Below are 13,570 nucleotides of genomic sequence, written 5' to 3' on the forward strand. Positions count from 1 at the left end.
TAGGCACAAAGACAGTGACAAATACAGGACCTGCTGCTGAGCCTTCATTTTCTCAAACCTTTCTTTTATTTTGTAGTATGTACTCCAATGTCCAGAGATAATCAGGGTCACTCTGCACACACATGGGGTGCTTTAGGCAACCCTTGGGTCAGTGCATGGAGATCTGCCCAGGGCCTCCAGGGCTCAGTTAAGAAGTGTTGGCTAAACAGGGCTACCCTACTTTATGTTGGATGTATCAGATTCACAGAATCTGAGGATATTCTGGGTTGGAAGGGATCCACAAGGATCATTGAGTCCTGCACTACTGACAGAGTCCAACTCTCAAATGAACGGCCCATACAGGGAACAGAGAGGGTATTTCTGAACTCAGGACTGCAGAAATCCCTCTATGCCTGTGTTCATTTCTGAAAGCCAATCTGGGAACACATCAGCAATTCTCTCCCTGATGCTTTAGCTCCTCAGTGGCAGAGATTTGCATATTTCTGTGGTGCAGCACAGTGCACATTAGAGAACCCTGAAGCAACTTGCATGAATCCATGGCGCTGTACAAAACCATGGAGAAACCCTTCAGTTGTCTCTGAGCAAAATGTTTTTTTTTCTGCAATAACATTAGCTCAGCTCCTGGCAGAAGCACAGGGAGGACAGGGAAGGATGTAGCTGACACGGTAACGAGGGGTATCGTACATTGCCAGACAACATGCTGCCCTGGTTAATGATAACAGAAGAGGAAAAATCTGTTTATCAAGTCTATGCCAGGCTGTGTTATTGCAGTTCTCCCCCAGGAAAAATTACTTAAGTTTCTTCAAACTCCCTTCATGGCAGTTATTAGTGTAGTTAGAATATCCTGCCAGCCTCGTGGATTTGTTACTGAATTCCCTGTTATCGGCTACCCTACCCACACCATACTTTGTAAAGACACTGGAAAAGCACAGGACTTTCTGTGTTTTACCTTGAGATTAGCCAGTCAGAGATATAAAACATGAGTGTTTCTTTCCATCAAGACAAAGACAAGGGTGGCATGTTGGTCATGTTACACTCTGCCCTTGGGTCTGTGTACCCTTCCTACCACCCATGGTGGGGCTGTCTGTGCCATAGGGCAGAAGGCAGTGCTCACACCCAGTCCCAGCAGGAAGGACCAAGCAGGAACTTCCTTCTGTCAGGAAAGTGGATAGTTACACAAATCAGACTCCTTGGCTCTCCCCTGCACTTGGCTGTACTGCCAGAGCATGTGGAAGTGAATTTCAGGTCACCAGAGATTTTGTGTTTGACGCACAGAGAGGTGACCTTCTCTGCACAAATTTCCATGGTGAATCCTAAAACCTTGTGCAATCCTTTCAGATTTGGCTTAAGAAAGAAATATAAATATAAATATAAATATAAATGTAAATATAAATATAAATATAAATATAAATATAAATATAAATATAAATATAAATATAAATATAAATATAAATATAAACATGAAATATAAATATAAATATAAATATAAATATAAACATGAAATATAAATATAAATATAAAATATAAATATAAATTATAAATCTGAGACTGGAAAGTTCACTAAGTCACTGAGAGTTTTGCCCTTGCCAGGGATGGCTGGCTATGGGATGGGCAAGGCCTCAGAGCAGAAACATGCACCTGGGTGTGTTACTCTTTATTACTACCAACTTTTGAGTCTAGCAAAGTCTTTTCTGCACAAGTCTGGAAACGTAGGACAGGCAATAGAAGAGAGTCCACACAAGAATGGGGCTGTCTCCATATGGAAGGACACAGTTAAGCATAAATGCAAGACAGCTTCCCACATTTGCAGCTGCCCCACATTTACAACCAGTAGGAATAATGTTGAGGGCTCTCCCTTTCCCTTCATGGATCTGTAGGACAGGTTGGTGCCCCTGCCTTTGGGGAGGTACTTTTAGCAGGGAGCAAGACATGCAACTGCAGGAAGCAACTTCTGATATGATTTGTGAAGATTTAGATGTCATCTAAAGACTCTATGCCATGTTAAAGCCACATCAGAAGCCAAGGTGGCTTAACAGTTCAAACAGCGTTGATCTCCTGTTGATTTATTCTTGACTTCAGTGCACAGCTTCCTACTAAGGCTTTCATTGCTTCTGAGAGAATAATCCCACATGTGGCATTTCAAGAGCAATCCCTCCCTTCCTGCACTTTATTGCTCTGCAAATTATACTGTGCTGGCAGCTGTGGTGTAAAACGCAGATGACACCTTGGAGATGAACTTAGTCCAGATATTTTGGCTGCCCTCTGGGTGATAAACTCTGTTTACCTAGTTCCTGCTTGCCTTTCAGTGGAATAAAGTAGACAACCTTGTTGCCTTGAAAGGGAGGGGCAATGCCATCCTTTACAAATTACCTGCAGCCAAACAGGTGACTCCTATCCACTTAGAAGTCTTTGGCTTCCCCACCCTAACACTACTTAAGAACGAACTAACGTAAGAAAGAAAAATCTAATACAGTCAGTTAAATGTCTGAAAGACCACTTGTGAGCACTGGCTGCAGAAATAACTTTTACTCATAAGTGCAAATCTTTTTTCTCTGATATTTTTTTAACACAGGCAATTATGTATGGTGCAGAACTAGCTACGGTATCCATACCTATTAATGTTTTTTTTTGTCCAAACTAAAACATGAGGTCATATCTCCAACACACATAGTTTACACCCCTGAGACTTGACTTAAGTACCAGGTTTCACTAGACAGACCCTGAAACCTTGTTTACTCACTTGTCCCCCCCAAATACCAGTGAATTTTAGACAGCTGAGGTGCAGCTGAGGTGGTTGTCCCTCACCTGAGCACGAAGTCGTGCGAGTCGATGTCCTGGCCGTAGTTGGACTGCCGGAGGTTGCCCGAGTTGCCCACGACGGCGCAGCGCCTGCAGCCGGGGGAGCCCCGCTCCTGCAGCGGGTCCCCGTCCCCAGGGATGACCCCAAACAGCTCTGACAGAGTGGAGTTCAAACTCCTCGGAGCTTTCTCTCCTTGCAGTTTCTGTCAGGGAGAAAAACCGCTCCGGGTTACCAAGGCAGGCAGCTTTTCTGTGAGCTAGAGGGGGCTTGAAATGTCCACTCAAAGAGCATTCCTGCAGCTGCCCACAGATACTGCCTTCTGCAGTGCAAGGCTTTGGGTTAGGGGCCAAAGGGTGAAAAAATTCAACTGGAAAACCCCTTAACTTTTTAAACTTGGCTTCCTTTTTCTCCTCCTTCTCATCAGATTCCCACACTTCCTCAGTCTTTATCTAGCCATGACAACAGATCAAGCGTTTTCCCCAAGGCTGGCCTTAGCCGAATAAATGTTCTTCTGGTGTTCTATAAGCCTAAACCCACTCTGGGTCAGGTATCTTCTGTTAGGAAGATGTGTAAGATTTGTTTTAGCTCTCCTACAAATGACAGAAAAGTCTCTGGGGAGCTGATGGAAGACAGAAATGGCTGATATCCCTGCCACAAATCTTGGCATATGCCAGGAGTGGAGAGGGGAATGGGAAGTGAACTGTGGAGGAACCTGCTGCTCATGCAATAAGAAATTCTACTCTAGAGTTAGCCCTGAGGGTTGGAGATGTATAATCACCTAAAAAAAAATCTCCAGGATGAAGAAAACCACCCGGACCTTGGTCATTGTGTCTGTTGCCATGGAGGGAAACTGTTCTGCAGCAGCTCTGTGGTGCATGGTGGAAACAATGCTGGATTGGGAAGGCACAGGCAAGGTGTAGGGCAGGTGATGGTCTGACAATCCCTTTCTGGGCTCAGCTCTCTGAGGTTTACTGAAGAGGCTGGGAGTGCTGGCATGCTCACAAACAGCACTGCCCACCCTCGCAGTGCCACTTTGCTTCCAAGCTCACAAAAGGAGAACAGGTTCAGCACAGAATGGGCCAAAAAGGCTCTGACTTGCTCTGCCAGCCCCAGAGCATGGAAAGACAGGGAGGGAGAGAAGAGAAACACCTTTTCCCACGACTCCCAGGAATGGCCTGGGCTAATTTGGCTTTAGTTTCCAATGTGTTTCCCTTGACTGCACCAGGAGCTGTTATTTTGTCCTGCTATTTCTCTCTCTCACACAAACACACACAGGTGCAGCACTGCAATTTTTGTTTAAATTCTGTGCTTTTTGCAGGACCTTATTTTCACTGAAATGAACAACAGGTCTTTGGAGCTTAGAGCTAGAAGATGACACTGAGAACCTGAAACAAAGAAGACAAAGAAATGCATACATAGACTTAGTCTTCCCACTAATCCTTCCTGTTCTATATACTTGTATATGGATGCACAAGGTGATTAGCATGCAAGGTAATTAGTGTGACCAGACAAGCACTGTAATTATGACCATGTATGTCACTATTCAGTGCAAGGGTCAATTATATAAATAAAAAAAGTCATCTTCTAAATTTGTGTGTGATTCAACAAACACATGGCCACATATCTGAACTCTTGTGTGTTCTTTATGAATGAAATCTAACCTTGTCTTACTCCAAATATGAGAAAAACAATGCAAGAAAACCTGCAGCCTTCAAAACAATTTGAGACTTCACCGATGTCACAGAGTGTAGTACAGGTGTATAATGCAGTAAAATAAAATCTTTTTTGAAAAAAGAAGTTATTTTGAGTTATTTGGACACACATTTGCATACACCCATATATACTCTCTCTCTGTAAAGATGAGCTGACTCTTAACTGTCTTTAAGAAATGAAAAGGAAACCCACCAAAATCTTATTTTTTAACTCATTTGGCCTGAAAAATTCAGAAGAGGAAGGCAATTTTCAGAAAATTCCAAGTACCTGGGTGCCCTTTTTAAGTTAAATTTTCTTTTCATCCAAAGTGACAGCATCGGAAAAGGGAAAGATTTGAAGTATTGGTGCATTTTTGCTGCATTAAAATAGCAAGAAACATCCTGAATAGGCACCTCCATCTACAGAGCTCAGGCATCTACCATTCTTTTATGCTTCTGTCTAGAGTAACTCTACTGCAGCCAAGTTGAAACATGGGAACCAACATCAACCTGAAATCATGACACCATTGTCCTACAATCCCTCTGTTGTATACAATTTCCATGGGAAAGATCATTATGAGACATCTGTCCTTAACTCATTTGAAGTGCTCTGTTTTGATTTCCCAGTGATTATCTGATTGAACTATACGTTTCAGGCCTAACCTTCTATCAACACTGCTTAGTCTTTGACGTTTCAGCAAAACAGAGAAGAGGAAGCAACAAAGCAGGTTAACTCCAAGGCGTATTCAACTTGTAAATGTTCGGACTTAACATACAGCCAGTTCCTTATTGCACAATGTTTGCTTGGCTTATTGAAAAAAGACCATTTTAATAGCATTACAATTACAAGCCGATTATAGTTCACTTTCCCACACCAAATTTCTGTCCTATTTTTTTTTTTTTAGTATTGTTGTCTTTTTTTTTTCTTCTTTTTTCCCCCCTCCTTATCAAGCTCCCAGCAGTCTCGCCTTTCCCATAAATCAACAAAAGCATAGAGTGAAAGTCTGTCCATGCACAGAGCAGTGCCATGTGGCTCTGCTAGGACAGCATCCTGTCACTGTAGTGCTGTAGATGTGTGTCAGGGATATGTGTATGGATATAGCTGCTACAAGTGGCCTTAACTACACTGAAATACTTGACCCCTGTGTCCTGAGTGAAGTGGCTGCTTTTCTCAGAAGTCTGTGCAAGTAACATGTGTGCCCAAAGAAGCAGTTCAACTTTTTGTCCAAGATCATAAAGCATCTTAACTCATCTTGTGTCCACATACAAAATATCACTGGATCAGTAAACCGTCCAGCTTCCCTCCATAAAATATTTGTGCGTCACTTTAGAGTCAACTCTCCACCTTAGGTTGTTCAAAACTATATTTGGGAGTTCATATTGAGAAGTTTCCTAAATCATCTTCCAGCCTTAGAAATTCCCCATTTCACATACAGAAGTGAACTAGCTGGTTTTGCATCTTCTTATTTTAAAAATGCAAGCAAGAAGAAAAGAAAAAAGAGAAGAAAAAAGAACCCTCAAAGTTCCTGCATCCCCTTTCTTTACCCATGAATGGCTCTCCATGGAAGGGCCTGTTGTTCCCTCCTCATCACTGTGCATGCCCCCACTAAGGATGACAAGGGATTTGCTGTTTTTTTAAACTTCTCAGAAGGCTTCACTGGGCTCCCCAATACCATCACATTGACAGCACTACCAAGCAGCAGTACCCAAAACTTGGCTAAGGAGTTGCAAAGGGAGAGTGTGAATTCAGCCAAAGCTGCTCAGAGCTAATGGCTTGGAGTGGTGAGGACACAGCCACAGTCATGGAATCACAGAATGGTTTGGGTTAGAAGAAGCCTTAAAGATGATCTTGTTCCAATACTCCTGCCATGGGCAGGGACAGGTCCCATCAGTCCAGGCTGCTCCAAGCCTCATCCAACCTGGCTTTGAAAACTACCAGGGATGGGGCATCCACTTCTCTGGGCAACCTGTGCCAGTGCCTCACCACCCTCAAAAGAAAGACTTTCTTCCTAATAACTAGTCTTAAACTTGCCCTCTTCCAGATTAAGCCATTCCTCCTTGTCCTATCAGTAAATGCCCTTGTGAAAAGTCCCTGTCCAGCTCTCTTGTAGCCCCTTTAGATATTGAAAGCCGGCAATAAAGTTTCCCCAGAGCCTCCTCCAGGTTCAACAACCCTAATTCTCTCAGTATGTCTTTACAAGAAAGGTGTTCCAGCTATCTTCCTGGCCTCCTCTGGACTTGCTCCAATACATCCACATTCTTCTTATCTTGGGACCTCAAAGGAGTCAGGAGCACCTCAAAGGAAAGCTTTCCTGGTGTGCATTCTGCACCCATGACCAATTTGGCAGTATATTAAGCACCACTTCAAAATCTCAAATTATTAGCAGGTAGATTAGCCTGCAATCATTGGTGTGATTAATGCAGACAGAACATGGACCAAGGCAGAACCCTTGTGGTGGACAGACAGGTCCAGCTGTGGCTGTGGCAGCAGCTGGCACTGGTGAGGCAGCCCTGCCAACACACAGCCAGGCAGCCTGGGGCAACCTGAGGTAGCAATACTGGAGTTTGTGGCTTTTCTAATTTTTTTTGTACATGTTTTTAAAAGATAAAGAGTGAAAGAAACCCCATGAGAATTTCTTTTCCACAGCTACTAATTGTCTCGCTGTTGCAATTTGGAGGCATTAACACTCATGCAACACTTTCCCGCTACAAGATTAATCTTAGCAACAGTCTGGTGGGGCAAATCCAGGTAATCTCTGTTCTACAGACTCAAGGAGAGCTTAAAAGGAAAAAATCAATTTTAAAAATGCCTCTTTGGTCTGGAAAATATTGCTTTATTCTTGTTATATTTAATGTCCGTCAATTATTATGCATCTAAGAGTTGAAGGGGAAGAATTGAAGAGCTGTCAAGAGTTTGGGCTTTGTTTAATGGTCTGTGTAGTCAAAAAATTTGCATTCTCAAATAGAAATATATACGTGCATATATTTTGTAAATTACACACAATAATAGGCTGAGCTGTGCAATTTCTGACTTCCATGGTTGGTATGGGTCACCTCTACACTACTCTGACCCTTGTGCTGAGAGAGACCTGTGAGCCTGGACCACCTTCACATCCATCTGTCCTCACCATAGGAGGAGCAGCTCCAGCCCAGCTGGACTTGTACAGGGGCTGCCAGCGAGGGTGAGAGGTGGCCCAGGGTCAGGTTCTTCCTGTATGTCCAAACCTGGTCTAAATGTCATATTAAAAACCAAGCAGCTCAACTGCAGGTGGGACTGGGCATGTGGCAGGCACTGGGACCAGAGCCTGGGGGCTGGCCTGGATTTGGGATTTGGTACCACCTTCTGCAGTGATCTGGTAGCTACACACGACCTTCAAAGTGCTGAGTTTTCTGTATTGCTTTCCAAGTGTCACAGACAGCAACCCAGTTTCAAAGGAAGCTTCTGGTGATCAAAGTATTTGGACACATTTTCCTCAGAGAGCATGCAAAATGCATGGCTCAGGTGCCAAGCAGCTCTGCTGCTGCTTTAAAAATCAGTGCAGCTGCCCCAGCTTCCCCAGCACGTGTTGGGTGGGGATGCCCCTTTGTTCACCAGCTGAAAGCCGATTTTTAAGCCATATATTATGTTTTTCCTACAAACATAATGAGTTTAAACTAATATTTTCTTTTAGATACGCTAATAACATGGCCCCAAGATCTGAGCTTTCTTCCAAAGAAAAGGCAAAACCCTCAAACATCATAAGACTCAAGATAAAAGTACTTCTAACATGATAGTTTATGAACAATGTGCTACAGAGAAGATTGCCAGAAACTGAGCCTAAATTTACTTATCACAGCTTCAATCCATCAACCTCAACATTTGGGTTTAGAACAGCAGGTTCTGATCTATTTCTTATAATTTCTGACCACCAAGAACAATGCATCCCCTTAGAAAAAAACCCAAGAAAACGATAAATAAATGCTGTACTTTGTTACAGCATGTAATTCTTGCCATGCTTCCTTAGACATGCGTTACTAAATTTAATGAGAATATCCACAGCATTTGTGTCATGGTAAAACAATGGAAAACTTGCAGGTGAATCAGCTCAGGGAGGTGGGAAAGAAAATATAAACAGAAAGGAATGTAACACGTAACACCAGGTGTCACCTTGCAAAAACACTTTCACAGTCCCTAAGCATAAGATGAGGGAAGACAGAGGAGAAAGAGAGAGAGAGAGGAGGCAAGAGACAGGAAGGGTGAGAGGGAGAAAAAGGAGGGAGGGAGGAATTTCTAACAAAATGTTCACACTCTGAAGTGTTATTAATGCACAGATCCTCCCTGAGTGTAGGGGATTCCAATTCAACTTTAAATCACAAAAAGTACAGAGCAGCTGCAGGGCTGTACACGGCAGGAGAATTTGGGCCATTATTTGCTACCCAACTAAAATAATGAAGGGACAGTTTATCAGCCGTGTATATTTAAGCAAATGAGAAGCAGGGAACAGTCCTGACAACAACCCCCTTGTTTCCATGAACAAAGAAACAGCCAGGTACATTTTCAGGGCCCTTCTCTGGAGAAGCCCTGCCCCATGCAGCAAGATGAGCCACTGCAGGGATGGTGGCAATGACCTCTCCTCTGTTCCTTCCCACCTGCACAGGTGGTAGCACTAAATCCAGTATATACAAACAAGTTCATTCAGAGCAAGCAGGAATATTTCCTTCTAAAGGTCACATCCTACCAGGCTGAAAGTGTTCAAACTATATATTCTCCAAATAAACAAAATGAAGCAGCTTGGCAGCCATGGATAGAGCTGTAAGCAAGGGAAACTACCCCATTCTTTGGTCCCAAATGTCCCTTTGTCTCCAATACTGGTCATTAATCTCTAAAATCAGTCCTCACTGCCCTGTTACTGGAGGGATACTAATGCTGCAGGACTATTTGGATGAATAGCACTTATTCACATCTACAGCAACAGGATAAAGGGGGAGGGATGGAGGGAGGGCAGACTGAGTTTGTGGACAGGGAAGCACTCTCCCTGTTTTTAGGACAGCACATCACACACGTCTCCCCATGACAGGGAAGTCACAGCCATGTAATAAAGAGCTCCAGTGCATCTCAGAGGCTCAGTTACAGCTCAACAAAACCACCACACTGTCTGAAATCAGCTCCTGAGATTGAACACACATTCATTCCCCCTGCCAAAAAGAAGTTTGAGCAATCTCAGGTTTCCTCATACCTCCTTTCTATGTACAAATATAGCAAAAATTCACAAATTACTGGCTATGAGCAATGTTTTCTTTAAGACTGGCCGAAATCTCAGAACTGCTTTGAAGATGAGCCTAAAAATGAACAGCAAAAAGGGACTTGCCCTCAGGATGCAGCTGGGAATTATTTACTGAAGAAATGACACTATCTTGGAAAAGCTTACCCAAAGCAACATGTACATAAGGAATCAGTTGCAATGAGGAGGTGAGGCCACATCATGCCTGGGGTTTACCCAAAATCATCTTTCAGAGGAGTCAGGGCTCTTTCTCCATCTACTACACATTAGGGCAAAGACTTTCAGTAATTAAAAACTTCCAATACACAATGCACTTATGGGGGATATCAAAATATTTCACACATCCTGGTTGAAGATTGAAAACGGAATCTTAGAAGATTTATTTTTACCACCAGAAAAAAAATGGCTTTGATTTTACATTCTGAAGTGGTGCATTCTCTTTGAACTTGATCTGAATTTAAAAAAAAAATGAAAACACTAAAACATCGTTAGACAGCCCTGAAAATTAATGAACAGCTTTTGTTTGGGATGGGGAGGGGGGACTTTTGGCTGTTCTGAAAGTCTGTTTTTTTCATTTTGCTGAAAAAGAAACAAACCTCCTCTGAAAGAATCTGTTTCAGGTTGAGCTGAATTTTTAAGGCACTGTTGAGGCCACACCTCGAGTTCTGTGTCCAGTTCTGGGCTCCTCACTTCCAGAAGGACATTGAGGGGCTGGACCAAATCCAGAGGAAGAAACAAAGGTGGTGAAGGGTCTGGAGCACAAGTCCTGTGAGGTGACTGAGGGTGAGCAAGCTGGGGTTGTTTAGCCTGGAGAAAAGGAGGCTCAGGAGTGACCTTGTCACTCTCTGCAAACACCTGAAAGGAGGCTGTGGACAGGTGGGTCAGTCTCTTCTCCCAGGGAACTGGCAGTGAGATGAGAGGACATGGTCTAAAATTATGGCTGGGGAGGTTTAAGTTGGACATTAGAAGGAATTTCTTCACAGAACAGGTGCATTGCAATGGGCTGCCCAGGGAGGTGCTGGAGTGGCCATCCCTGGAGGTGTTTAAGGAAAGGAAAGACTGGATGTGACACTTGGTACCCTGGTCTGGTTGACAAGGTGGTTTTCAGACACAGGTTGGACTCCATGATCTCAGAGGTCTCTTCCAACCTAAATGATTCTGTCAATTGAGGAAGCACTGGGTTTGGGGGCTTTTTTTCTGTTTCACTACAAAAAGGAGCATTACAGATTCAGACTTCTGTATTGAGTCCCAAGCTTTTTCTTATTGTTTTTTACGTAAGAGAGAATGCATTCAAGCCTCATGCTTATATCAGTCAGTTCTGAGTGCAGAATGCAGAGTGGCTTTGCTCATAGTGTCCATGAGTAACCTCATCCTCTCGTTACTGAGCTCAGTCTGGGCTATGTCCACTCCTCTGAAAACAGCCAGTTGTTAGATCAGCCCAGCCCCCTGGTGAAACATCAAGCCAGGGCAAGGGCAAGGACCTGAGCTTGCCATCTTCCCTTCTCAAGGCTCCAGCGAAGTCCAGACAACAAACATGGGACCAGAAGGAAAAGTGTCTGGAAGTTTCAAGAGAAAACACAAGCAATGGGAAATCTAAGTCATGGCTAAGGGACAGGTGAAAATATACAGCTCCTGGAGTGCTTGAGATTCATTGCAAAAAGGAGGGACCCATCATAAAACGGTTATATTATTTACACAACAATTAAAGATGGCAAAGTTCAGTGGCATTTATTTTTCAATGTTAAATGTAACAGCCAGTGGAGTGAGAAGTGATAAATCCAATAGAGCTTCATTCCTAGAGCACTGACATCCCTTCCAAAACCCAAATGTCCCCATTGCAATAGTGGGTGCCTATTGGAGAGGCCCCTTCAGGGTGCCAGAGAAGGCTTGAAAGCCCAGAATTCAACAACAAGGGTTGTGTTCACTGCAAGACACCAAGCTGCAGATTGTTATGTGTTCAAAGAAAGGCACAGGGGACTATCTTTCTGGAAGAGGGGAGAAAGAAGTGCAATGAAACTGTGATTTCACTGAAGGTGTTGCAGCAGAACCTGCACATTAGCACCTTGGCAGCACAGCCATGAGTAAATCAAACAACTGATGTCTTGTTTCAAGAGAACATAAAAGGGGCTTTTGTTAGGCAAAACAACAGGATGCATCTTTTTCCCTTCTGTGCCTTATGAACAAGGCATCCACTCACTTTCATGATGCTTGGATTAGGTTTCAAGGGGTAGCTGGACCACCCTGCTCAAGGATACACTTGGGGCTGTTCCTTCCAAGTGACCCACAGCCACCCATGAGCTTTCCAGATCTGTTCTACACCATCAGCCACAACAGAGAATGTTCTCATATGCATGGAATTAATAATTTTCCATTTAATCCTGCTAATTATTTACATATTTTATGGTTGGGAGAGCCCTGGGGGAATTGCACACTCCAGAATTAGTTTGATTATCCACCTTGATGAATGGCAAAAAGCCCATCTGAAGCAGAAACAGAGGGGTTACAAAGCCCGGTCTTTGGAAGAGAAGGGAGAAAATGACAATATTGACATTTGCAAATTCTGGATCTACCACCTAACTCTCTCAAGGACTTCTCTAGCTTGGAGGAAGTGAATGTGTGCTCCAAGCCCCTCTGAGCTAAACAGCAGCACAAGTAGCAACTTCCTTCCACCTCTGCCTTGTCAGCTGAGACAGCAAATGCTTTGGGCAGAAAACATCTTTCGATGTGCCTGGCATCCCTGGAAGCCTGACGCCACCAAAGTCTGGGCTGTATCCACACCCCCCACTTACCAGCCACCACCTGTAGCTGTCTTCTGGGATCAAGGCATTTTGTGAGGTCAGGAAAGGTTGCATAGTTGAGTTAAATCTCTGATCAAACCAGAGGGAATGTCCCAGCTCCGAAATGCACGTGCGGCAGCTGCAAGGTCTCCTGGGGGACTTGAAGAGTTTTTGAACATGCTCTGAAAACTGCACAACGAGATGTCTGGGGTCCCAGGTGGTTGTGGTCACCTGGTGTGTGTAGTTCAGCAGAAATGATGTCACTGTGATGAGCAGAAAGGCGAAGGTGAACATTTTCACGTTCCTCCTCCTTACCACAACCATCTTTGCCCCTTGGGTTCTTCCCCCACAACGCAGGGTCCAACGTAAGGCAAAAAGGAAAGGCTGCAACAGGTGCCTGCCAGTTACCACCCCAGGCTCAGGCTGAACAGATGGACTCCACTACGTCCAGCCATAAGGGAGAAGCTTCATCTTCCCCAAATGGGCTTAAAAAACGACAAGCTGGGTATTTCCTTTCACCTCCTCATGGTGCTTCCGAGTTCCTTCCACCTCTCTGTGGCCTGTTGCTGACCTCTCCTGATGAGGGTTTACTGAAGACAGACCCTTGCCTTTCTGCATATAGAAATTAAAACTCAGGTTGTGTGTGTGAGAGCAAGTCATACATTAAAACAAGCATTCTTGTATTCTTTCTCTTGGAATTTAGTTCTTGAAGGATGAGATCATCTGGGACTGATGGTTGATTCCATCAGAGAAATGTGCTCGGATATCCATTTAAGCCATGGAGAGAAGTTTGCAACCTAGAGACACACAGAAAAAAAAAGAAAGAAAAAGGGTCAGATTTTTTTTTTTCCATTCCTCTCAACCTAATTTCTCTGCTTTTCCCTCCCCATCCCAGAACGTCTGATCAGGTCAGAGCTCTCAAAACAGCAGCCCTGGCTTCAAGCTGTGCTGAGGTATTTGCACACTGAGAAGTGTGAGGGTGAAATTTTGGAAAGGGCAGAGCATCGACCTGTGGACATTGAGTCTCCTTGTATTGAATCA

At 43.8% G+C, this 13,570-nt stretch overlaps 1 protein-coding gene across 1 annotated transcript in view; it reads right to left on the reverse strand.

Moving 5' to 3' along the window:
• Window positions 1–13,570, reverse strand: part of ST3GAL1 (ST3 beta-galactoside alpha-2,3-sialyltransferase 1) — a 78,028-nt gene that overhangs the window by 12,668 nt on the left and 51,790 nt on the right. Inside the window, exons 2-3 of the mRNA XM_088179632.1 lie at window positions 12,542–13,326; window positions 2,806–3,002 (exon numbers count right to left, since the gene is read on the reverse strand). Coding sequence (XP_088035758.1) covers window positions 2,806–3,002; window positions 12,542–12,853 — 509 coding nt within the window. The 5' untranslated portion in view covers window positions 12,854–13,326. The remainder of the gene's footprint in view (window positions 1–2,805; window positions 3,003–12,541; window positions 13,327–13,570) is intronic.

The sequence above is a fragment of the Sturnus vulgaris genome, chromosome 1 (assembly GCF_052056855.1).
Source record: "Sturnus vulgaris isolate bStuVul1 chromosome 1, bStuVul1.hap1, whole genome shotgun sequence".
NCBI lineage: Eukaryota > Metazoa > Chordata > Aves > Passeriformes > Sturnidae > Sturnus > Sturnus vulgaris.